The sequence below is a fragment of the Onychostruthus taczanowskii genome, unplaced genomic scaffold, assembly GCF_017590055.1.
Source record: "Onychostruthus taczanowskii isolate IOZ18803 unplaced genomic scaffold, ASM1759005v1 scaffold40, whole genome shotgun sequence".
NCBI classification, from domain to species: Eukaryota; Metazoa; Chordata; class Aves; order Passeriformes; family Passeridae; genus Onychostruthus; species Onychostruthus taczanowskii.
In genome coordinates, this window is record NW_024501460.1 from 49,808 (window position 1) to 76,689 (window position 26,882).

General features: G+C 42.6%; 2 protein-coding genes across 8 annotated transcripts in view; both read left to right on the forward strand.

Moving 5' to 3' along the window:
* Positions 1-10,202, forward strand: part of TPMT (thiopurine S-methyltransferase) — a 33,277-nt gene extending 23,075 nt beyond the window's left edge. For 2 of the 7 annotated variants that reach the window (XM_041413272.1, XM_041413271.1), the window contains 8 exons: positions 713-873; positions 1,642-1,734; positions 2,832-2,964; positions 3,439-3,491; positions 7,364-7,438; positions 8,151-8,236; positions 9,257-9,301; positions 10,068-10,202. In XM_041413272.1, coding sequence (XP_041269206.1) covers positions 734-873; positions 1,642-1,734; positions 2,832-2,964; positions 3,439-3,491; positions 7,364-7,438; positions 8,151-8,236; positions 9,257-9,301; positions 10,068-10,183 — 741 coding nt within the window. In that variant the 5' untranslated portion in view covers positions 713-733 and the 3' untranslated portion in view covers positions 10,184-10,202. Of the gene's footprint in view, positions 1-134; positions 264-341; positions 459-712; positions 874-1,641; positions 1,735-2,831; positions 2,965-3,438; positions 3,492-7,363; positions 7,439-7,532; positions 8,116-8,150; positions 8,237-9,256; positions 9,302-10,067 lie in introns of those variants that run through there. The other 5 variants (XM_041413273.1, XM_041413270.1, XM_041413276.1 and 2 more) reach the window with 5 other exon arrangements.
* Positions 10,203-10,455: 253 nt separating this feature from the next.
* NHLRC1 (NHL repeat containing E3 ubiquitin protein ligase 1) lies at positions 10,456-16,260 on the forward strand. Its single transcript, XM_041413254.1, has one exon. The coding sequence runs from the start codon at positions 13,222-13,224 to the stop codon at positions 14,665-14,667; it is 1,446 nt and encodes a 481-aa protein (XP_041269188.1). The 5' UTR covers positions 10,456-13,221; the 3' UTR covers positions 14,668-16,260.
* Positions 16,261-26,882: the final 10,622 nt, after the last annotated feature.

Sequence of the window (26,882 nt, forward strand, 5' to 3'; positions counted from 1 at the left end):
GGGGGCAGCGCTGGCACCTGCCCCGCCAGCCCGGGGAGGAACAAGCGGCCCTGCGGTGGGCGCTGCAGCTGAGGGAGTCACTCACCACCGCCGCCGCCGCCGCCACCGCCATCCCCACCGCCATCCTCGTCCTCCCCGGTGCCGTGTACCCTCAGCCCGCCTCCTCCTGCCGCTGCTTCCGCTCTCCGCGGTGCGTAGCGAGGGGGAGGGCGGGGAGGCACCGCCCCGGCCCCGCCGCCCTGGCGGGACCCGCGGCCGTGCAGGTACCGCGGCTGCCGCGGCCCGGGCGGGGGGCGCCGAGCGGGGCGGCGGGGGGGCGGTGCTGAGGCGCTGAGGCGGTGCTGAGTCCCCACGGGTCACGCCGCCGGTCCCACGGCCCCAGCAGCCGCTCGCCCCCGCCTTCTGCCCGCGGGTTTCACGGGAGAGAAATGTCGGCATCTCCCTCCTTCGTTACCGGGGTAGGGGGGCTTCTCGATGGGTGCAAAAAGGGAGGCCACAGGCTGGACAGGCGCCTTCAGCCGCCCCGGGAAACGGGGTCTGGCCGAGTCTGTCGGGAGCCAGGAGTGTCAGGCTGGTTCGCTTTCGGTACATTGCGACTGTCACCAAATGGTGATCTCTTGAGATCTACTAAATTTTTGTCCGTTTCGAGGAAGTAAAAGCCAGTTCCAAACTATGCATTGGGTAGAGGTAATTCTTCTCTCTTTTTCCACAGCTACGAGCACTCCCTGGAGACATGGACTACTCAGCGGATGCATCCGGGCTCCTGGAAGCCTCTGATATTGGGTCTCAGAAAGACAGAGTGGTGACAGAGGAGGAATGGCTACAAAAATGGGAAATGGGTAACATCGGGTTTCACAAGGAAGAAGGGCATCCGTACGTGACTTCACTCTTCTGCCTAAGCTGTTTTAAGTAATGCCATGAGATGACTGGCTTGGCTCATTCGAGAAACTCTTAATTGAAAATGGACCATTTGCAAAAGCAAATTATCTTACATAGGCACTGCTTGAAACAAAAATTAATATAGATATTTTTGTGACCTACATTTGTCAAAGGACAGAGAAAAGATAGTATTGAATTAATTTAGAGCTTTTACTCTTGAATCAGGTTTTAAACCTTAGAGCTTGGACAGTTTGGCTAGAAAATCTTAAATTTTCTGATGGAGATGCTTTGCACTTTTGTTCATGTGAAACTGGACCTTGAAACTATGAGGACACCAGAGCAACTACCATGCAGTAAAAGACAAGGACCTAGGAGAAAAAACCTGATTATGTAGTCTTTCAAGACCTGTAAAAGTGATTTGCTTGATGCGGAAGTTTCATTATCTTTCCGTTTAAAATCTCTGTTATAACCCTCTTAGAGGTGGGTTGGTTGGATTGTTTAGTTGCAAAGACAAACAGAAAATAGAACAAACAGAAATGTGTTGATTTCTGAATTACATGAAATTGATTTTCTTGCTGTGTAAGTGGAAAGTGAATGCTATTATTTTATGTTTTTATTTCTAATGGCATGAAGAAGGTTGAGCTAATAACACATGTGCCATTGTGGAGTTTTCATGCTACCTGGGATAGAGTGTAGCACTTGGCTTTTCATGTGCCAGCACAAATACTCACAGTTAAGTGAAACGTGTCTGTTCTTCTGCAGGCTTCTCCAAAAGTATCTGGATGTTCTTTTAAATGGCAGGAGTGGACTGAGGATATTTTTCCCACTTTGTGGTAAAGCAGTAGAGATGAAATGGTAAAACACAGATAATAAGAGCAAAATCTTACTTGATGTGGGGAGGGAGGGAGGGAGGGAGAGAGAGGGGGAATTCCTGACCTCATATAGGCCAGTGGAAATGTGGCACATTTCCACTGCTAGGAAAGCAGTGTCACTGGAAGCTGAAGGGAGGAGGAAACTGGTGTTTTGTATAGTGGCATAAATTGAATAGATAAGGTCTGATCTGAAAGTCCTACTGATTGTCCTAAGTTCAGCTTGGGGAATGCTTAATTTAGATGGACAGAGTGACTGAATCTATGTCCTTACCACTGCTGCTTTCCATAGCAATGCCAGCTTAAATTGCCCACAATGAGGTCAGTTGTGTCAGACATTTTCAAGAGACCATGTGGCATGCCACTGGAAATTTAAGTGATTTGCGCTAAATGTAACTTCCACCTTTTTTATACTTCATGTTTTACTTTACTTTTTTTTTTTTTTTTTTTTGGGGGGGGTGGGGGGATGTGCAAGGAGGGAGTGTTGTATTTAAAAACTAGGGCCTATATAAGTCAGTACTTTTTCTTGGAGGGAGGGAGCACAAACCAAAACCTGCACTGTATCTTCAAATAATCCAGCTATAAGGTTTTGTTTTATCACAGTACCTACTTCCTAGGCTGACTGTGGGCTCTGACACACGTTGGTGTTTTGCTGAGCTGCAGCAGTGCAGAGGTTACTGTACCTCCTTTGCTGCCTGTTCCAAGCCACAGAGGCAGCTGGTTGGACACTGTGCCCAGTCACCTCAGTTCAGAGCACAGCACCTTTCTGAAATGGACAGTTTCTCAGTGTGATCACCTCTGTTTTTACCGAGTTAGCAGGAATAAATGAATAATTCATTAAATCAAAATAAAGCATGTAAGTCCTCGTCAACTGTATGCTGAGTGGTGCTAATTTAAGCTCAGATCATGGAAGGGAGGTGTTCAATATAATGTGAACACTTAAGAAAGTCAGAATTAGACATATCAGGGCACCTAAACCTAAAACTAGGCTTTCCCTAATCAATAAATGATGTATGGGAGATACACATTTTGTCCAGCCTGTGGGCCCAATGTAAACCTGGGCCTTCTCTCTCTTGTGTGCAGGCTGGCGGACCTGGGGCACAGCGTTGTTGGTGTGGAAATCAGTGAGCAAGCAGTGAAGGAGTTTTTTTCAGAACACAGTCTGCCTTATTGTGAGGAGCCAGTCCCTGAGATTTCAGGAGCAAAAATGTTCCAGGTATGTCTAATGATCTGGTGTGGTTAATCATGCAATGCTGGCATAACTGAGTAAACAAGTCATTCTGCTTTTATGCATCTGTTTTACTGCTAATCATTCACCTCTCCTGAGGAGGTCTAAAAGGAAGCTCTGAGTTGTATTTTTGGACTGAGAAGTTATTTTTCTAAACTTACTACTTTGGCCTTCTTGTAACTGTGAAGCACCTGAATGTAGAAGGAATGTATTTTAGAACTGGACAGTTGCATGCCATGATAGATTAGAACCTCTCTGGAGGAGATCAGAAGAGCTACCTCAGTAAACTAAAACTAAAAATATTTCTCAGTTTTTTCCCTATTACACATAAATGTATTTTTTAATTTTAATTTTTAATAGTGTATGGGTATATTTTAAGATATGAAATATAAATATATACTTACGAGTGCATATTTAAAGAGAGTTAGCTGATAAGGATTGTTTCCTTTGCTTTTATTGTAGAGTACCTCTGGCAACATTTCCCTCTACTGCTGCAGTATTTATGATTTGTCCAGGTAGGAATACTCACAGTGTTTTACAATTCTCCGTAATTGAACATGTATTAATACTGTCCAATACTATTATTTTATTTGAATCAGGCAAAGATTTGTCAGGTCCTCTTAAGCAAACTCATATTAATTTGTATGAGAAACTTGAATGGCCAATCTCCAACAAACGTCTAATTCCGTTGTTAATTGTTAAGGATGACAACTAATTATCTTTAAATGGGTTTCTTATACCAAGCCATTCTGTGAAAGTTATCAAAAAACATTTTTGCTTTTACAGTAAAACCAAATTATCTTTAACATTACTGATGAATTCTATGAAGCAAAACTTTAGCACAATCCCTTACTCAGAGTAACTTACTAAAGAGAATATATCCAGAGGTCCCTTAGCACAATAGTTCCTTCTTCTTGCAGTTCTTACTCAGATGTGATTTTTTCCCTAGATTATAAAGTTTTGGTGAAGTTTTTTGTGTTTGCTTGCTCTTCTTACAAACAATTGTCAAGCATAAGAATTTGTCCCACATCTCTTCAGTAGGAAGGGGGTATAGTCTTAACATTTATTTCAATGGCTTTCCAGAACTAGTGCATACAGGCACAATAGGTAGTTCAGGACACAGGAACACAGAGTTTACTATATGATCTTTTTTTTTTTTTTTCAATCTGCCAAAACACTGGAAAAAAGACACTTCATTAGTAGAGTCCAGAGTCTTTCAGACAGTAGACTATGACTGTGACTTCTGCTGCTGCAGCTGACTCCAGCTGGTTTGACTGGTGCATACATGTAACTAGCCTTGCAAAGTGTCAGACAGATGGGGTGTATATGAATGTGACTTTGTAGATACTGCCTGGTTTCTTACCCACCTTGTCCTTCCAGTGTAGCTATTTGCTACACTGTAGATCCCTTTAAATCTTTCTTACTGTGAGTTGACAAGTAGCCCAAAGATTGCTTAAGCTTCTCAGAAATTTTTGAAAAATTCAGTCATAAGTTTTGTAGCAAGTAGTGTGGTGGAACTTGTAACTTCTATCACAACATGGTGTAATACTGCTTTGAAATAAACAGAAGTAGGTAATTAGTGACAATTTCAGTGCATATCACTGGATTCAGTACACAGTTTGTCGTCACAAAATAAATTGGCAGATAGACATTCTGGATGCAGAATGAACTGTATTCCCAACATCAGTCAGCAGATACCTGACTAGAAAAATGCACACACACTTCCAGTTTCTATGTACAGACAATTTGATTAATTATCCAGTAATTATGGAAATTAAACTTATGTCTCTCTTGCTGAGGCTGGCTTACTAACAGGTCCCTTTCATCTCCATTAGCCTAGCATTCATTAGAAGAAAACTCAGATGTGCTCCTGACCTTTGTCAAAATGGGACATTTCAAAAACTCTTGCTAGTTGAAGAGTAACAGGAATTACTGCTCTTTCTGGGAATTCTGGGACATATGTAAAACAGTTATATTACACAATCACTGTGCCTCCTAATACAATTATGGCTGCAAGACTTCAAAAGAAAATAAAAAATTGCGTTTAGTGAACATAGGCAGAGATAGAAATTCACAAGTTTCCTCTTAAATCCGCTGGGTTTTCTGCAGATATGTGAATTTCTGATTTATATGTTAAATTTTGTTAGATGTAGTCCCTAACCCATGCTGAATGCCATATAAACACATAGCAGTGTGTTACAGTGAAAGAACTTCCTCATACTTTAGCTTCATCCTGACTCTGCATCAGGATGAGAGACAGCTGTATGCCTTTTTTGACCTTTTCCTCATGGCTTCATCGTGTTGTGAAGGAAATTGGATGTGCAGAGGGACAAGGAGCATGCAGACATTCAGCAGGTCCTGAGATCTGGGCAGCCAGGACTGGGACAAGGCCACAGCATGAGTCTGCCTGCAGCCTGGGATGTCTGTAGGCCTTGATGAAATTGCTTGGGAGTAAAGTACATGAAATGCATGTTTGGAGTCACTGCTGCCATTCCAGTTAGACCAGATTAAAGTTGGAAATTAAAGCCAAGTGCAGAAAACCTCAGTGGCTTGCCTGAGGTCACTCAGCAGACTCAGCTACGCAGAGAGGAGAACTGCCTCCAAGCCTCAGAAGATCAAGTTTGTCACTAGCCTCATGAAACTCTCCTTTGTGCCCTGCATGTCCAGTGCTTAACTGTCTCTTTAAAAATCTCCTTTCAGTTCCAAGGCTGGTTATTCAAATTAGATGCTTAGACTTGGCAAACTTTAAAAGAAGTCAGCACTTGAAAGTTTTATCATGTCTCATCGCAGTAGAGTGGGAAATACAAGATTAGCTTGTAGTTTAGGTGCCAGAGACTTAGCAATGCCATTGCAATGAAAATAGCAGTGGTGAGAGAGAAGTTCTCATGGTTTAACTCTGGCTAAGGTGGTGGAACTAAGCACCACACAGCTGCTTGCCCACTCCCCCATCATGAGATGATGAGGGACAATCAAAAGGGTAAAAGTGAGAAAGAAATGTGTGTGGAGATAGAAACAGTTTAATAATTAAAAATAAATTTCAAAAAGTTGTAAGGAAAAAAATACAGAATAAAGAACAGCCAAAGAGAAACAAGTGGTGCAAATGAAAGCAGTTGCCCACCACCAACCAAGCAACTGATACCTAGCCAGCAGCCAAGCAGTGCCCCCATCCACCAACCTCCTACCCAGTTTTTTTGCTGAGAGTGGAGCTAGATGGTCTGGAATATCCCTTTGCTCAGTTGGGGTCAGCTGTGCTTGCTGTGTCCCCACCCAGTGTCTTGTTCATTCTTGCACTCTCCAGCCTACTCACTGGTGTCAGGGTGTGAGGAGCAGAAAAGTTGTTGGTGCTGTGTAAGTGCTGTGTAAGTGCTGATCTGCAGTAACTAACTTTGTCAGTGTGTTATCAACATGACTTCAAGCCCAAATCCACCACCACAGCCCCACACAAGCCACTATGGAGAAAGGTAACTCTACCCTAGCCAAAACCTGTACACAAATGAAGACAGAGGTGATGCAATTGGACTCTGACACCTGCCCAGTAGGCAGAAGGGTATTGCACAATTCCATGCCACATTTTTGTAAGTAAACTTATTCAAACTTTCTTTAAAATTACGCAATTTACTTAATTACCACCTTACTGTCTAACCTCCTATTTTAATAATTACCAAAAACAAGACTCTTTCTTATCCCCAGATATTCTTTTGTGCTGCTCTGGCTGCTTTTACCATCCATTAATAAAGGCATTTATTGATAGTCTTGCTCACTTGCAGGATTTGGGTGGCCACTGAAGCCATCTGCCAGCGTATCCAGGAGCAAAACTAGTGTCTGCAGCAGAGTTGCACTGAGGGAAGCAGCAGTGTAACTTCGCTTTTCCTAGCATTAAACAAATTTAAAGCTGAAGCTAACTGTCTGGGCATGTAGTGGGAATTCAGGTGTCTAAACTTACTGAATGTGCTGAGTCAATGATAGTAAAGCAACAAGGCACTTTCCTTAGCCTGCATATGAAATCATGCATGGGTTTTAGAAGGTGGTCAAGAACTGATGTGCTGAGTGCATGTTAGACAGAAGGATGTGGTTACTGAACGCCCAGACCTGTAGCCCAAATGTGTTAAAAGTACATTCCTTCCTCCCTGCCATGTCTCATCAGTCCCTAAGGATGGGGAAGCACTGACCAATTCCCACACCTCTTTGCTATCGCAGCAGGACAAAGAACCAGGGGGGTTTCTTGAGTTCCAGATCCTGTTGGTTTGGATTATAAAAATGCTGCACCATAACAGAAAAGTGGTGGGGAATCACTAGCTGCAGAATACTTGTGACCTCACAAAAGTGTCTGAAAGAAGATGAAGGTCCCTTTTTACTATTTTTAAGCTTTTTCCTTATCTCCTTATAGCTCAATAGTTGGCAAGTTTGATGGGGTTTGGGACAGAGGAGCTCTTGTAGCCGTGAATCCATGTGACAGACAACGGTTAGTAAATTGCATTGTTACTGTCTTTTCTCTGATGTAACAGTGACAACTTTTTGATCCTGTGACTTGTTAATGGGTCCTTTTTCATTTGAAGGACCAACCTACACAAGCTCTTCTCTACCACAAGCATCTGCTGCAGTTGCAGAGTGCTGTATTCTTCCTTCAGGAAGCCACACTGCCTCTTGTTGGGAAAATATGTGGTTTGTTCCAGCAGGGCTGCAAGTCTCATCTGAATTCTATTATTTCCTTTTCACCACATCTGCTTCTTCTGTCTTTTTTCTTTTCCCCCACACTCTCCTTGATTATAAATTTTTGTTCTTGCCTATAGCCGCTCAAATTTAGTTTGAACCTGCTCCCACGATTTTTTAATTAGATACAGAATCTTCAATTCACAATAATTTTAAAACATAAGGACTGTACTATGTTCTGTATTCTAGACTGTGGCAGATGAATACTCTGTTTGTCTATTAATCTTGAGTTGAATGTGCAAAAAAAGATAAATGCTTGTTTATGAGGAAGAAATACAACCTTTATTTTATGTTTTTTATATGTAGCATGAATTTTATGCTCCTGAAATTTGAACTAAGTTTTGGTTAGTCTCTGTGCAGTTCAGTTCAAATTCTGTCTGCATAGAAATGTATTTTGTTGAATATTTTGAATGCTATGCTTGAATGCTTTACAAAAATAATAAAGTATAATTTTTTCCTTTTAGCTATGCCAGTTTGATGATCAACCTAGTGGAGAAAAATTCTTCTTATCTCCTTGTTACAGTTTCATATGATCCAAACAAACACAAAGGTGAGAACTTTGTACTGTTCATGTTGTGATATTGGTCTAATACAAATTGTATAAAGATGTATTAGATGTAGATGTATTAAATTGTATATGTATTAGTATTTTCCCCAAGATTTTTATCTGCATAGCTTTGTTAGCTGGAGACCCCAGTATAACTGTGTATAACTGTGTGTTAAAAAGTTTAGGTATTGACCAAGCTTGGGACTAAACTTGTGTTTTCTCTAGCATTCAGACATGCTAAAGGTAAGTTGAGGACACTCGTGGTATATTAACAATGAAATGAAACTGTAAGTGTGGCTGCTACAATGGAGCTGGAAGTCAGAGCAGTTAGTAACATCCTGTCTGGCCTCAGGAGCTTGAAACACTCCCAAGAACATCAGCTTCATGCTGTTTATCCAGGATTTGCAACCCAATGTGTTGCCCATCTTGTGCCTCTCTCTCAGCCACTACCATGCTCTGAATGTACTTGAAAGAGGGGAAATTCTGTAAAATTAATTAAAAATAAGGTACTTTTCCTTTTATAGTTTTTTGTATTATGTGCTGAAGTGGGAGATTTTTTAGTTGATATTAACTCACCAAAGAAAGAGATCTTTTTCTGCTTTTGGGCCCTTCAGCATAATTATGCCCCATAAAAAATAGGTCTTGCTATTACAAGTAACAACAGTTTAATTCATTGCTTTCCCTCTGACAATGTTCAGCTCTTAGCCTTAATCATGCCACTGTAGTATAAAGAGATTGTAGACTGGATTCAGGCAGCACACTGAGACTGGTTGTATCCACGTCACATTCTTGATTCCCTGCTGCAGCTGCATATGAGGCAGCAGCAGCACCTGAAGCTGTCTGGCCCACAAAGGTGCCACGAGTTCCTGGACATGTTTTCTGGCTCCTGCTGATGCTGCTGCACCCTGGGGCCCCATTACAGGCCAGGTGCTGTGAGTGAAGGGGTTGGCTCTCCTACTGCAGTGTAAATTTTGTCTTCTTCCCATGTCTCCTCTCTGATTAGCTTCACCCCTTTTCTTTCAGGCCCACCATTTTATGTTCCTGAATCTGAAATTAAAAGTCTGTTTGGTGAGTAAAATTTCACCTAATCCTTAGGAATTTTTTCAAAAACACATAAAGATGTTTATATGCCTTTACCTTGCCCTGTGATGAGTGATACGGTCATTTAGTTCTTATCTAAAGGCTAGAGCCATGGAAAAATACTGGGAAAAATAAATACCATTTAGCCACAGGGATTTTGTTGTCATGGAAAATTCTCAGTTCTTCAAAAGATATGAAGGAAACCCAAGAGACAGTTTCTTGTCTCCCTTTAGTATCTTTTATTTCCCCAGGATTCATACTGCACTCACCTGCAGCCTTAGAGTCCTGTTTGGCCATTTTGTTTTTGCCTGCACCTCATCAAACAGTTGCCCTGGTTTTAATGCAAGTCCTACCAGTGCTACAGTTTCTACTGTACTTTTGTGACAAAGAAGAAAAGCAACATTGCACTCAAATAAAATGCTAGAAATGTACAACTCAAATCCATCAAAATAATGAAATTTGGAGCTGTGTCAGGAATTTAATTTTAGGAGTTCTTTCTGGTGTGCTGTAATATCTCACTTTTAAATTTACAACTTTCTGAGACTCTGTCAGTGTTTGCGTGCAGTGAGTCATTGGCATAGACAGTTGCACCCCAGTGCAAAAGAGAGCAATTACATTTCCCCCAGTGCATTTATGTCACTGTGTTAGGCACTGTGGGGAAATCTGTGAATAAGATTTTATTTTTTTTTCTGGACAGTTTGCATTTTTCATTGACTAGTCATTCACTAATTTGTTATTCTTACCTCCTTTTCAGGCAACTGCTGTGAAATTAGGTGTCTTGAAAAAGTTGATGACTTCTCAGAGAGGCACAGACAATGGGGACTAGATTATTTTCTGGAGGTGCTATATCTACTAAAGTTTGTGGCTTGATTAAAATTTATTAAAATAACTTGCCTCCCACCTTGCTTTTTCTTGTATCTCACATTTTAAAATGGGGCATTCTTAAAGCAGGGGTTTTGTCCATTTTGCTTACCAAGTCAGCTCTCCTACACATCAGCCTTTACTATCTTGAGATGTGAACAGCTTTTCTGAAACTCTATGCACAAACAACCATTACCAAAGCTTACCTTCTTCTTCCATATTGGTTCAAATAATGAGAGCTGTGAGAAAGATATGTTCTTGTTCCTTTTCAGCCATTGCAGGTCGGTGCTGTCTGCCTGACACTCTGCAACTCGGCCTCACCAGCTGGCAGCCCTGGGAGTGTGGCAGCTGCGGTTCAAACACTGTCTCATGGGGCACTGGCCTTGCACCAGGCTGGGCAGAGGTGGGAAGCTGCTGCAAGTTCACAGGCCTCTCCATGCCTGTGAATATATGTCAAGTGAAGAGCTGGCAGTGAGTGGGCAAGGCAAGGCAGCAGCTGCCAAGAGGAAATTACCACCCAGCAAGCAAGGCTGGAGGGAAGTAGACTGGATGACAGGGAGGAATGGGTGGAAAATGTCCTGGCAGTCACTCACAAGTGTGCTGCTCCCTCATTTGAAAGTGCAGCTATGGGCAAGCAAACTAACATGACTTGGGTAAGATGGCCCAAAGAGTGATGAGAGAGCAGCCAATGTTACTGCTAAACCATTCTCCATCGTATCTGAAAGGTCACGGAGTATGGGAGGGGTGCCTGAGGACGCCCCCTTTTCCTTTTTTGGAGGAAAACCAATGTCGCTCCAGTCTTGAAAAAGTGCAAGAAGGAGGACCTAGGAAACTATAGGCCAGTCAATCTCACCCTCATCCTTGGAACAACCCATCCTGGATGTCATCTCTAAGCAAGTGGAGGAAAAGGGGGCTATCAAGAGTAGTCAACATGGATTCACCAAGGGAAATGGACGGGGTTAGTGGGCAGTGAGGTAGATTGAGAACCGGCTGAGTGGCGGAGCTCAGTGTTTTGATCAGGCTAGTTGGAGGGCTTTAGCAAGCAGTGTTCCCAGGGGTCAGTAGGGGGTCCAGTCTTGTTCACCTTATTAATCAGTCACCTGAATGAAGGGACAGAGTGTACCTGCACTAAGTTTGATCATGATACAAAACTAGGGGGAGTGGCTGACACACCACAGTGCTCTGCGGCCATGCTGCAACACCTGGACAGGCACAGGAGCTGGGTAGAGAGGAACCTAGTGAAGCTCAAAGAAGGGAAGTGCAGGTCCTCCACCTGGGGAAGAAAAACCCAGGGCATCAGCACAGGCTGGGGGCTGACCTGCTGGAAAGCAGCTCTTTAGAGAAGGACCTGGGAGTCCCGGTGGTCAACAAGATAGCCCTTGTGGCCAAGAAGGCCAGTGGTATCCTGGGGTGCCTTAGGAAGAGTGTGGTCAACAGGTCGAGGGAGGTGATCCCGCCCTTCTACTCAGCCCTGGTGAGGCTGCATCTAGAGTACTGTGTCCAGTTCTGGGCTCCTCAGGACAAGAGAGACCTCAACATGGAGCAGGTCCAGCAGAGGACCATAAAGATGGCTGGGGGACTGAAGCATATTGCTTATGAGGAAAGGCTGAGAGAACCATTGTTTGTCCTGGAGAGGAGGCAGCTGAGAAGGGACCATCAATGTTACAAATATCTTTAAGGGCAGCTGACAAGAGGATGGGACAAGACTTTTCAGTGGTACCCAGCGACAGGAAAAGGGGCAAAAGGCACAAACTGAAACACAGGAAGTTCCATCTGAATATGAGAAAAGTCTTCTCTACTTTGAGGTTGACAGAGCACAGCGACTTCTCCCCTTTGCAGCTTATTTTGAAAGGAAAGGTATGATTGCAATGTAATGTATCATAAGTCATCAAGAATAGAAGGCAAATAAAAGCATTGGGGCTTTTTAGACTGCATAGCCCTAGAGCTGCAAATGGGTCTGCTGATTTTAGCACAGCAGTCCCCACACCCACAGCTCATTGGAACACTCTGTATTGCTCATAGATACTCGTGTTTCAAAGTTGGGTTGACACAGAGAAGAACGAATACAGCCAGTGAGCCAGTGCAAGCTGGGAGCTGCTGGTTTTGTTTGTTTTCACTCCTGGCCAGTACTGCAGCTACCAGGTTAAAGCATCTCCTTCCTTTCAAGTTTTTTTCCAGATGCAACATGAGAGCTCCCAAAGTTTATCTCAGACACTGAGATATGTAATAGCTGCAAAAGGCCAGGCGCTTGGCACGAGGCTGCCACATGCTCTGTGATGTCCTGCACAGAACTCCCAGGCATGCAATAGCCTGGGAAGAGCAATGCCGTGTGCCAAAATAGCCATTTTAGGATGTGTAAGATCTGTGTGTACCCTGTAACTACTCTGAGAATACCCTGTAAATACACCTAGCAGAAGGAGCACATGTTGCCCATGCACCTGACAGATATGTGCGTACGTGCCTGTCTGAGAAATGTGTCTACTAGTGATGGATGTAAATATTTCCTAAATTTTGCCAGAACAGTGGGAAAATCCAATGAAACCAAGGTGTTCACAGGGATGGAGTACATCTCCTATGTATATCTCCACACAGGTTGAGAGAGTTGGTGTTGTTCAGCCTGGAGAAGGCTCTGAAGAGACCTTAGAGCAGCCTTCCAGTACCTGAAGGGCCTGCAGGAGAACTGGAAAGAGACTTTTTACAAGGGCATGTAGTGACAGGACAAGGGAAATCTGACAGAGAGTAAGTTTAGGTGATATATTAAGAAGAAATTCTTTAGTGCAAGCATGATGAGACTGGAACATGTTGCCCAGAGAAGCTGTGGATGCCCCATCTCTGGAAGTGTTCAAGTGTTGGATGGAGCTTTGAGCAACCTGATCTATCCTGGTCATCCCTGCCTATGGGAGGGGGATTGGAACCAGATAATTATCAAGGTCCCTTCTAATCAAAACCATCCAGTGATTCCATGATTCTGTAAAATTGTGGCTTAATTCCTTACTCTGCTAGGGGCATAAAGAGAGCTAGTAGCGGTACGGTAACTTGCTGTCTGGATGTCTGTAAGAATCTGGTGGGTATGTGAATATTCTGGCGGGTGGTTGAACATTCTGGTGGACACTTGGACGTGCTGGTGGATGTATGCGCACGGGTGGACGTGCGGGCGCAGCGGTGGGCGCAGGGACAGCCCGCGGTCCCGGCGGGAAGGGCGGCCCGGGCCCTGCTCCGCCCCCGCTGGCCCGCAGGGGGCGCGCGCCCGCCTCGGCCGCGCTCAGCGCCCGCCCCGCTGGGCCCGGGGGATCCGGGGCCGTTGCCGGGGCTCCGATCGCTCCCCTCAGGCGGGGATGGCGGCGGAGGACGAGGCGGAGCTGAGCCTGCTGGAGTGCCGGGTGTGCTTCGAGCCGTACGGCCCCGACGGGCAGCGGCGGCCGCTCAACCTGCCCTGCGGGCACGTCCTCTGCCGGGGCTGCGTGGGGGCCCTGGCCGGCGCCGAGCGCCAGAGGCTGGAGTGTCCCTTCTGCCGGCGGCTCTGCGGCCCGGCCGAGACCAGCGACTGCCGCCCGCTGCTGCAGCTGCTGGAGCTCCTAGGCCCCGCCGGCGGCGGCCTCGCCTCGGCCCTGGGCAGGAGCGGCGGAGGGGCGGCGGCGGCCCCCGCGGGGCTCGGGCTGCGGCTGTGCCTGGGGGGCTGGGGGTCGCTGGTGAACCCCACCGGGGTGGCGGCCTGCCCCGGGTCGGGCCGCCTGGCAGTGGCGCACGACGGCAAGAAGAGGATCCACGTCTTCGGGCCGAGCGGGTTCTGCCTGCGGCGGTTCGGGGAGCGGGGGGACGCGAGCAACGACATCAAGTATGCGCTCGACGTGACGGTCACGTCGGACGGGCACGTGGTGGTCACCGACGGCGGAGACTGCTCCGTGAAGGCCTTCGATTTTGAGGGAAGGGGCCTCCTGGCTGTCCGGGAAGGCTTCTGTTTGCCCTGGGGCTTGGATGCCACCCCCAAGAGCGAAGTAATCCTGACGGACTCGGAGGCAGGCGCGCTCTACCGCTTGGCGGCCGACTTCCAAAGGGGGGAATTAAAGACGTGCCAGATGATCCGGTCCCGGCTTGTCAGCCCCAGGGCAGTTGCAGTCTGCCAGACCTCGGGTACTGTCGTGGTAATAGAGCACCTGAAAGCTCGAGGTGCGAGCAGGGGCAGCACCCGAGTGACGATATTCAGTGCGGAGATGGATCTCATCGGCCAGATGGACAGCTTTGGCCTGAACCTCGTTTTCCCCTCCAGAATATATGCTACGGCTGTGGCCTTTGACAAAGAAGGTCGTGTTATAGTAACGGATGTTTGTAGCCAGGCTGTCATATGCTTAGGAAAACCTGAGGAATTTCCCATCTTTAATCCTCTAATTAGTCACGGGCTTTCTTATCCTGTTGGACTGACTTACACGGAAGACAATTCCCTCGTCGTTTTAGACAGCGGTGATCATTCAGTGAAGGTATATAGCTCTGCCTGAGTGAGCTGAGATGCTTACTGCTGCAGGCTCAAGCTGCTTCTGGCCATAAAGCATGGGGAGTTCTGGAGTTTGTAGGAGTGGAGGGAGGGGGTGGTTTTGGGGCTTTGAGTGAAGTCAGCCTCTGACCAACACGCCGTGCTTCCTGCAAAACTTGTATCACATCTCTTGCCTACCTGTGGGAGAGGACCTGGCTGTTGCTGCCTGTAGCCAACAGCAAATCAACCAAAGAAATCGCTTAGCATTTTAAACTATTCCATGCCTTGACAACAAGTGGTTTTGGTTCTTTTTGACACGTAATCAAAGACCAGCACGTGTGAAAGTAGTGCATCATTTATTTATATTTCCCAGCACATACTTATCACTATTCTTAATTAAGTATAGATACACTCCTGACAGAACTGTTTCCAGGAATTGTGCGCAAGGAAGGAGATTGCCTTGACAGAATGATAGGAGAATTGGAACCCTCCATTCAAGGCTGCATAAATCCAGCTAAAATCATTGTGATGGAGGAGCTACCACTGATGAGTGAGTTATAAGAAGTGAAATCATGTTCAAAGTCTATTTTTTCCAGGAAAATGCATTTCTGGGGGCACTCTTCTCTCCTAGTTTCTTTCCAGCTTTATTAAGGTTGTACTGGAGCACTTTGTCTTCCTCTGAAATGCCCAAGTCTGTGTTTTTACCTGGAGATAATCTGGTGTATGGTTACACAGCGTGGGCTGCTTTGCCTAAAAGCCTCTTGAAGTATTCACGTTTAGACCACAAATACTCCTGCATATGTAAGTTTGAGTTGGCTCTGCTGCTAACATAGCTACATGTAGGAGGTTTTCAGCACTACCTGCCCCTGTTTTATCATTAATATGGTGCTTTTGCATTCCCAAACCCCAGGATTCAACTGCAAATTGAAATGTTAGTGAGAGGTAAGCCTCATTTTTTTTTTTGTACCTTCCAAATGAGATTTTGTTAATTGTGAACACACAGGAGATTTAGATCAGTTTATATTCTCTTGTTTTACTCACAGTGATATTATATTCTCATTTATATTCTCACAGTTTTACTGTGGACACAAGTCCTTTTGCCTTGTTGCATAGTGGAAATTATGGTATAGATGACTTATTTTGAGAAGGGTTTAATACCCCCACTAGAAGTCACTGCTGCATTTTTAGGCATTTACTTGCTGCTAAAATGATTACTTAGGTAGTTCCACATTAAAATGAAGTTAGATATAAATGTAAATGCTATCTGAGGTAGAGATGAGTAGATTAAAATGGCATAAAACTTTGGGGGTCATTTCTTTGTTTTAGTAATTGAAATCATTAATATTAACTAATGTAATTTGCAATTCACAGGCAATCTATCAGTAAATTTTTTATCTGGCTTTTGGTCTGACTTCAGGGCATTTAATAACTGCATGTGTTACAGCACCAGTGATTTACCAAATACTTGCATTAAACTGGAGCAGTTTAGCCCTCTAATTCAGCCAATGTGTTAATCTGTCTCATGTCAACATTTATATAAACAAAACAAATGTATTAATTGCAGTTATTTGTAAAGGTTAATTGAACAGTGACCTGCCAATAAAGTGTGATCTGCTTACTTCTGTATTTTAATAATTTAGTGATAATTCCTCATGTTTTTTCATCATGTGTTTCCTTGTTACAACACTATTTCTGTATTGCAGTTGCCCTGTAGATGATTTTTTCTTCTGTTTGGTGATATCCTGCAGAAGTTGTTGTAGGGCCATTTTTTGCTACTGAAAATTATATGGATGTGCACAGTTGGTATTTTTCAGACTTCTCTACCGCCTGGCCAGACAGCAAGTGCCTTTGGAAGAACCAGAAATCCTCCTTGGCTCTTCTGCAATACAAACTGCATGGCCCTGAGCAGGAGCCCAGCTGGGAGGTCAGGAAGGAAATTTACTCAGAGAAGGAGACCCCTGGATTATATATTCCTTTCTAGATGCCAAGGAGATGCCTGCCTTTGATAGAACCAATTAGATAACACTTCCTTTGGGGGACTGCTGTGTGTCAAAATGCATGCAATGCCATCAGTGCTGTATTCATACAAAATTAATATTTTGTCACAGTAACACTTCCTCTGAACCATGGGCTGTGAGCTCTCATCTTCTCAAACCTTAGTGTGCACCAGGAGCTTGTTTTTGCTACTAAATTCATGGATGGGAAAATTTCCTAGGACCTACTGCCATGTATGCAATTTTCCAGCAGCTGAAATGCTGATTTTTAAACATTTGACTCATACTGTTTTAAAATCTACAGAAACTCCCATTGTTGTCCTGACTCCTTTGGTAACTAGAAATCACTTGATTTTTGGGTTTGTGAGCAAAATAGACTTTGGGACTTTATTCTACCTAATAGAATTTTTTTTCTTTGTGCCATCTCCTGCAGTCTCTGCTTTACCTACCTACTGAAAGCAAACTTCTGTGAACAATGCAACTTTTCTTTTTACTCTACAGCTTGATGCTTAGTGTTGTACAACTCTGAATCAAAGGAACCATTATATTCTGCCTAATTAACTTGATGCAGGTGCCTAAATTGAGAAGCCATAATGAACTATATAAAACCAAATATGAAACATTTTGAATTCTTTGGTGCTTAAGAGAAAATGCAGCAGTAAAGCTGAAATCTTTCTTTTGACACAAAATCTTGTGTTCTGAGAGAGGGATGGCAAATACTGAAGGGCCCATGGTTGAACTGATTCTTTAGGTTTGGGATCTGACTGGATGTGCTTACAATGGGGATAGCTAGGTAGTGCTTACCTTTGGAAAAGAGTGGTGGCCATTCCATTTTGAAAGGAACATAGGACTGTGTCTAGATGCTTCAGTGACAATTAGTGTTGAGTTTATTTTTTAAAATCCATCACCTTTGCTTAACTTTCTGCACTTCATGCACTAGCCATGGGATTAAAACCAAATAAATATAATGGACAGTCTTCCTTCAGTGTCATGTCTTCAGCCCCTAGCAGAGATTGCTGTGTCTGTTGTACACATACACACACACACACACACACACACACTGCAATTCCTATTTGGTTTATTTTTAAGCACTGATCTCACGTTACATATAAACAAATTGGGGTATGTTTACAGCGTTAAGGAATTAAAGGAGTCAGAGGACTTTCAGAAATGCATATTGAGATGATGTTCTGTAACATATATATATTATTTTTTTGCTTGTGAAGAAAATAATTTTAAATAAAGAATATAATTTTTTCAGATTGATGAATCACAGAGAAAGGGTGAAAAAAAAGAGTAAAATTTATTTCATTTTGGCCATTGTCCATTTGAGCACCTGTCCATTCCCTCCAGTCACATTGCTGTGCACATCAGTTTGATCTTTATATTTTCCCAAAGCATGCATGTAACATCACTATAGTATTTTTTAATATGGACTGATTTCAGGGGAAGAGGGGATCTCCTGTAATATCTAGCCCCCAAACCACTAAGAATGTTATAGAGCAGTTCCATCAAGAGAATAGCCTATAATAGAGGAGACCTTAAAATTCTGGAAGGGTTGATGGAGGTAAAAAAGCAGCTTTCTTCCCTGGGACCATGGGTCACAGTGCTGTTGCACCCCTCACAGGAGGAATCCTCTTCTCTTCTCTTCTCTTCTCTTCTCTTCTCTTCTCTTCTCTTCTCTTCTCTTTTTGAGGTTTTTTTTCCCTGACTCTTCTCAGAGGCTCATCTTACGCTTTACATGTCACCTGTGAGTCACGGCTTGCCACCACAGGAGCAAAGCAAAAATACAGATTTTTTTCAAGTGAGTTCTAAACCTTGCTTTTCATTCAGGCATCTCAGGAGAACTGACAGATCGTTCAGAGAACAGCAAGCACTTCTTTGATAGTGTAACATAAACATCCAGGCTTTCTCTAAAGTGCCTCCTTTGTGTAACATATCTGACTCTCCTGGACAACTTCAAAACTCTCTAATACTGGAGAGGTTCTCAGGGAGCAGATGATGCATTGCACTTACACCTTTTTCTCACTACTGCTTTCCAAGAGATTTAGAGATATTCCTGAACTTGGCACTCCAACCTCTCTATGAGGCAAATACAGTACAAAGGTCTTGGCCCTGCAGCTGCAGACAAGAGAGCTGAGAATCAAGGGAAGCCTTTGGCAGACTTCAGGCTAGATGTTAAGAGATCCCATCAAAAGGTTACCTTAATAAAGCAGGGAGAGTCTGTGTTTAATCACTCTCTTGTCTGGGAGGTGCCTTCCCGATTTTGGAAGATGTTTTGACACTATACTGATGATCTTGTTACTAATTCCTTTGGTGTTTCCTACAAATCATGGAAATTAATACTTTTCCAAACCACAATGTATTCCTGGATAATTGCTTCCAGTGTGCTCCACAAAAGTGTGTGGTTTTGAAATGCTCAAATTTCACATTAAGAATAGAAAGGAGGAGATCAACTCTGAAAAGGAAAAAAAAAATTAATGGAAGGTGTCTGTGGCTTAAGCAGACGGTGAACTCCACCAAGTCCAAGCCCAGAGCACACCCATCATTCCAATAAAAGGAATGCATTCTTAAGAGGTGAAGCATTTCAGCCTGCAAAATGGACAAGATGATAAGGGCTGTTGCCTTTTGATTGTTATTCACCACTGGCAGAGGAAAAGCCTGCATTTGAACAGATTTCCGCAACAATTAGACACTTTTCATATGGCAATCCTTAGGAGAGCTATCAGTTACTTGTAACTTTTATTATCTGTTAGTTTGTAGCAAAAATCTGGGGGAAATAAAGATTTTGAGCAAGCTAGGCATTTTATGGACGTGTGCTGCCTGTAATTGAGTTAATACATATGTAGCATTTTCCTAAATATCCCTCTTAATGTTGGCAATTTCTATTCTTTGCTCACAGGTGAGCACTATATGGGCAGAAAGTTGAGGTGAGAGAACAAATCCTGTTTTCATGGAATATATTTTTTAAATCAGGAAACTATTGCTTGTCACAAGATTCCATAAAACATTTTAAATACTTTAAATATCATTATATGCCCTGTAATGACTAAAGGGTAGGCAATTTTAAGCAAGACATAGGATTAGAGATCTAAAATTATAAGTGAGAAAAAGAAAGAATTTACTTTGAGAAAACTCTGAAGATACTAAGAAAGCAAATCAACCAACCAAAAAAAGATTAAATTTTATCAAATTTTATGAAGCTTTAAATTTTATTAAGCTTTTTATCAAAGCTTGCTTTTAAAACTTCCAGTACAAAATAAATGCTCTTGAAAGAACTATACACCTACATAATCACAGGAGGTAACTCTTACTGAGAATTTTTCCAAATATGAACAGATGAAAGGTAAAACCCATTTGATACTCACCTAGTATGATTTCCTGAATAATATGGACTATGGAATTTAACCAGTATTAACCAGTATTTAGTAACCACTGATCTGTACTAAAAGCAAGAAACAAAGAATGATTGTGTCTCTTACTATCACAGACTAAGGCACTACCATGAGAAGAAATATAATGTCATTTAAATATGCTTTATAAGAAATCTAGCAAAAAGAGTCAGACAGATTAAGTATTAAAAATATATAATCACTTTAATATGAAAAGGATGTGCCTGGCTTCCTTATCTGTCATTGTCCTTAATTAGGTAGGAAATAGGACTCTTCAGTGAGTTCTCTGCCAACTTCCCCTCAACTTACAGCATGATATTATGGAGCCAGAAGTATTTAAAGTACGTGTATTAGTCTTTTTCTATTCCTAATATTACTTGAACTGACTTGTTTGAGTTGAGGCTTGCTCTGTCATGAGCAGTTTATCTGTGCAGTCATGAGTACTGCAAATGGAATTGTCCACATAAATAAAGGCTGCAGGACTGGGCTTGAAGTCAGGGAGATTCAGGCTAGTACAGAAGTTTGCCCTGGAGAAGTCTTTGCAGCAGACTTTACAATGACAGTTTCTGGGAATGCTGCTTTGGGGTTTTATGTGCTGAAAGTCCTGTGCATGTTTAGAATATATTATAAGCAATTATTCCTTTCAGCATCAGAAATCCTTTGTGAAAGACATTTATTCTAATAGTTTAGCTTTTCTTATTTATTCTTTCATAATATACTGAACCCTTGCTTGGTTGCTAACAGTCCTTTAGACGGAGTGGAGCAATACCACACTTCCCTTTTGGCATGTGCAGTTGCTCAGTAACCAACAAGCTGGGGCAAGACCCACTTTGGACTAGCTTCAGTGCAGACCTTATACCTGAACATGTCTTGCAGATCCTACAGAGGAGGTTTTTAGTCTTAGCTAACAGTTTTGAAAAGGTGTGGTGTTTACACTGTAGTAGAGATTACACTGTAGGTTCTAGTCCCAAGAAGACTGTGTGAAAAGATTTCTAAGACTGCAGGGTAGTTAGCCACTTTTAGTTTTATTTTGCAAGAAGGATTGCTGCCTTTTAAAGACCAAGTGAAAAGTGCACCATTTCTTCCCTAGTATGGCAAAGTGAAATTGAAGTTACCCCAGGTCCAGAATTAGAGCTTTTTGTAATTTATTTTGTCATGTACATAAAGCTGTTCATTACTTGGATGATATTATCATTAAAATGCAGCTGATACTATATTTCACATATTTCCACTGTGTCAGTGTTACTGAGATTAAAAAAACAAACAAACAAAAAAAAAAAAAAACAAAAGAAAAACCAAACAAACAAATACAAACCACTTAGAAAAGTATACCTTGAAGGCAGAAGTAAATCTTGTCTTTCTTGTATCTCTCTCACTGGAGTAATAAAAGCCATGCAACTGAATTATTATCAGACATCTATATCAAGCCATGGACTTTCACCCTTTTTTTTGACTTGACTTAAACCTTAAGTCAGTGTTCTTAATGATAAGGGTAAAGTTTTGATTTCTGAATTTCAGAAATCACATTGTTTCTATTTGTGACTTCTGCACAAGCCTTACCCATTATTCCCAGCTGGTTTAGTCCGTTCCTGAACTGTATTTCTCATTAGCTGTTGTTCAGTCAAACTGCAGTGTATATGTGTGTCCTCACCACTTTGATTTCAGAAGAAAGGTTAGTTCCCCCAGAGGTTCTGTCCATGTTTTGGTTGCGCTGTGTTACTTTTCTGAAACAGCCTTTCATCTTTGCTGTCAGATTAAAGGGAGGAAACCTCAGATCACAATATGAATGGTGGGAAAGGACCTAAGTCATTCAGGGAATGCCTTTGGGAGACAGGCAATGCAAGCTTTATTACAGGAGAGAAGAGGGATGGTACTATTAAAACTGTGTGTGGACTAGCAGTTTTAGGAATCCTTCTACCCCAGCTCCTCCTGTGCAGCTCCATTTGTAATAGTGACTGTGGGAAAAATTAAATCAGAAGTTACTAACGTGCAAGTCATTGGGTTTGTTGTTTTTTTTTTTCAGTCCTCTGCAATAGCAGCAGGCTGGTCCCACTGACCATGACGCTGTATTGGATTTTGTGGGTGATTCCTATAACTGGTCTGAGTTTTCCTATCAAATGCTGGTGTAGACAACTTACAAGAAGCTTGGAAGCTTCCACAGGCTATCTGTTCTTCAATTTACACTTCAATCTGCAAAGAGCAAGCCTTTTGTAATGTGTTTAAGAAGATAAAATTTGAAGTGACATGACAAAGAAGGATACTCAGTGGTTGCACTCTTTGACAGTCTTCAATAGACAAATGAGAGTTTTACCTGTTGCTGATAATTTTGGTGGTGGTGGTAGTTATGAGATTATTATTTTTGGTATATTTTTAATTTTGGTGGTGGTGGTACTTATAAGATTATTGGTTTTGTTACGTTTTCTTCAGACTGGAGAGAAATGGGAGGAGAAATGATGGGGTGTTTTGTTTTCTAAATAAGAGATTATAAGTCTTATTATGCACCTTAATTAGCACCTTCAGCACTTGTTTCTACCTCCTGTAGGAACTGATGAAACCTGCTCAGTTTAATGTGAGTCTTCCTGAGGACTTCAATAGACAGCACATAGATCCAAGATCTGTGCTGAGCTGACTTCCATATGTTTTAACAAACACAATTCCACCTCCTCTCTCAAGGCTTTGCCTCGGCTTCTTACTTTGCTGATGTGCCCCTGTGTACTGTTCTTCTTTCTAATCTCTTTCAAGCAAGAGCTTCTTTCCTTCTCCACATTTTATGAAGATAACACGTTTGGCTAGAGTGCTTATTTGCCGGCATTGCTAAAAAGTAATTGCGTAAGGAGGAATTTTGGCTTGGCTAACAGCTCAGCTTACTTAGTCAGCAAGCCTGGTGGATGTACTCCTCCCTCCCCACCCTCCTCTTCCTCCCAGGGGCAGAGCCCCAGTTCCAACTCTCTCCCATGGTAGCCAGCAAAGTTCAGCTTTTCTCTCAAAGCATAAAGTAAACCAACAAGGGGACTGTGACTAGTGCAGAAGGGTTAACAGGAAAGCTGCTCTTTCGCTCCAAGAGGCTGCTGCCACTAATCAGATTGTTTATATTTACAGCTTTCCCACTCACCCCTACTGAGCATAAACCTCACCTCTGAAGACAGAATCTGAGCACTGCTGTGTGTCTGACAGTCTGCATGCAGTATCTGTTTGCTAACTAAAGGCACTTGAAGGCTGCAGTCTCACTTTTCCTACCTGTGGAAAGGTACACACCTGCACTTAGCAAATGCATAATAATTAGTGATGCTCTGGACAATGTTTGTGAGCCAACTCCCTGTTTACAAGTGCCCTTAATCTCAATTTGGGACTTGCAGTCACAGGAGAACTGCACGGATGTGCTGGAGTGATGCTTGCATACCAGACATTCCTAATCATAAAGACGAAGAGGGGTGAGAGCTTTCTGGGTAGGGGGAATAATGGCAGGACTGTCCTTTCCTTCAGTTCACTGGGGCCTGCCTACTGATTTAAATTGTAAATAACTTTACAAACCAGCTGTGACACTTTGTTTTTACTTAGGGAAAGCATCTGATTTCTACTAATACATAGGAGAAAACTGAAAGAAAAAAAAAGGGAAAAATTTCTATTAATTTAATATCAGTCCCTTTTCACAACTTAATAGTTATATTAACCACAGATAGATGATGTCAGCTCCTTTGGGGCCTTGTGATCTTTCTTTTTAAGAGTACAAAACTGTTTCCTTTCCACTACCATAAAATATTATCATCACCATGATGTTTAAAGACTGTATGGTGGCACATGTCTGGTAGGGTCAGCAGGAAAGGTTCCCTGCTATCACATCACCTAACCCAATCAAGCTCACTCTTAAAATTAGCTTAATTTAGTCCTCTGGTCTTCTGTGTAAGAAGCCATTCCTCTGGGGGTAGAAGTCAATTCATTTCCAGCCTGAGACAGAAAGATTGAGGTTGGCAGGAACCTTTGGAGCCCATCTGGTCCAACTCCCCTTCCCAAGCAGGGCCACCTGGTTGCACAGGATCATGTCCAGATGGCTTTTAAGTATCTGTAAGGATGAAGCCTCTACTACCTCTGTGGGCAACCTGTGCCAGTAGTCAGTCACTAGTCAGTCACCTTCACAGTGAAAAAGTGTTTCCCAATGTTCAGAGGGAACCTCCTCTGTTTCAATGTGTACCCATTGTCTCCTGGCCTGTCACTGGGCACCACTGAAGAAAGCCTGGCTCCCTCTTCTTTGCACCCCTCTTCAGATATATCTTACGTTGATAAGATTCCTCCCTTTGAGTTTTCGTCATGCTAAATAGCCTCAGTTGTCTCAGCCCTTTTTCTTAGGAGATGCTCCAGAGCTTGAATCATCTTTGTGGCCCTTCATTGGACTGTCTTCATTATCTTCATGTCCCTCATGTACTGGAGAGCCCCAAACTGGACACAGCATTCCAGGTGTGGCATCACCAGACCTTGACCAAGGGAGGTGTAGGATCACCTCCCTTGACCTGCTGGCAGTGCTCCTCCTTATGCAGCACAGAATAAAAGGCCTGTATAAAAGAGAGTTTACTCCCATTTGTTCTTGTCCTAGGGTTTTTCCTGGAACTTCAGTAGCACCATGCTTTTGACTGGCCTGAAAGAAAGCATAAACAGCCATATCCCTTCTCAGTCTTTATTTTGCTAGACTAAACAAACAGAACTTTTTTAGTCTGCTCTTCTTTGATAATGTTCACCATTCCACAGTTCTCCCAGTAACCCTTTAATGGGTCTGTTCTGTTTTGAACTCCTCTTCCTAAATCCTGTACTTAAGTTTTCCAGGTGGAATCTCAGGTATGCTTTTTATCATGTCATCTGTACCTCTTCTTTCACTGTAGGAAATAACTGAAGTGATTACTGAACTACACAGGTTTTCATTCAGCTATCACTTGGTTGAGTCCAGGATGACTGGACTGGACCTGCTCTCCCTGGTATAAACAAATTTAGGAAGGTATTTGAGTTGGGGGTGGAGTGTTCCTGAAGTAAAAAAGGGATGTCATACAGATAATTAACATCAATAGCAACAAAAATGTAAATAAAGCCACCATTTCTTTCCTGCACAACTAAGGAATTTGAGCTACATAGAACACAACCAGTTGTCAGAGGAAAACAAAACTGCTGCTCATATCTGAGGTTATAATTGTAGGGATGTTAAATTTCCTGCCATAACCAAATCCCTGCCAAGATGACAGTAAGGTTCAGTTTGGATCCAGTAAAAGCTTTAGTCACACTTTTGTAGTATAGGGAAATGTATATGAACACTATAAAGAAATTTTCTTTACTTCCCATCAGTTTCCTTGCTACCTTTCCCCCTTTTTTACTTCCCATCAGTTTCTTTGCTATAGCTGCATTACTCTGCTTCTAAGCTCATTTATTTCTATTAATAGGACTTCTCATCTGTAGGTAGTAATGACCATTAAAGTTCCCACAGTAATTTGAAACTATTTTTTTCTGTTCTAAGTGATAGGAGATGGGGAACAGAGCTCCCTGCCCCCTCTTCTTCAGTGAGTGGAGCAAAGAGATTGTCCTCTGCAGAATGGTCATGGAGTTAAATGTAGCTAAAATTGAACAACTCCACTTACATGTGGGTTAGTTTCATTTACTGCACTGATCTTGGGATGAAGTTTATATTGCAATATTGTATCAGAGGCAGGGAGAAAATATCAGATTTTTTCCGTGAAATTGCATGTGATATTTTTCCCCGCACAGCAAGGAATGTTTCAGCTCGATGGAGATGTGACTATGCCCGTCTTGGGAACATTCATTTGTTGTAATTGCTCACCTCTGATCCCAGTGTGAGATCTACTGTGGAGCAGCCAAGGTGGGCATGGAGGCAGAGCTAGGGTCTAGCAGAGGTCATCACCCATGGAGGTGAAACCAATCAGGTAATTCAAAACATTTGTAAATTAGCCTGTAAACACATATTTAGTCTGTTCATCACAGAAAGCCAACACTGTTCAGAGCTTAGGTAGGTTTAAACTGCAGTGCATATTCAAAGCTATTTACCTTGTGTAGCTTTGAGCAGCACCTGTCAGGCAGGGTAATGTTTAGGTGCATATATTCTGCATTGTTCTTAATGCTGGCAGTTCACACTGCTTCATTTTTTTTACTGAGTGTCAGAAGAGCATTTGTCACTGCAGCCCCTTTCTGGGCCCAGAGTGTTGCCATAAATATGCTGGACATAGAGGACAATTTTCATGCCTCCTGCACAGCTTTAGAGACAGTCAAAACAGATCTTTGATAAGATAGAGATGGCAACCATCCAGCCTGACTAACATCCAGCTTGAATTTGGAGCAAGAAGGAAGTGGAAAAGCAGCCTGAAAAGTGCTCTCAGACAGGTCACTAGCTAAATTCCTGCCCTCACACTCTTGTAAATTCAGCCCACCTGTCCAGCAGGGTTACTTGCAAAACCTAGTGATGTGAGACAGAAATTTGGTTCCTGGTGTGCAATAATGGGCAGACATTTGCTTCCCCAGGTGCTCTCCAAATGCATCTTATTAAATGAAAAATTCAAGTTTGTCTGCATAACAGGACCCTCATTTGTGTCCTGTCACAAATATAGTAATATTTTATCCCACTCCTCCAATATGAAATATTTCTCCCTTCCATAATGACCATGCCTCCTTTCTATGTGCTAAATGTTATTTTTAAAAATTGCATGAATTATGAGCCATTCTTCTTTTTCAACAACATGAAAAGTGAACAATTTATCAATTATTTTTGTTAAAGCTATGGTTTCTTCCTGGGTTTTTTCCTAACTTAAGTGTAATGTATTCTATTATTAACCTTAAAAAAATCTGTTGGTTTTATAATATTTATA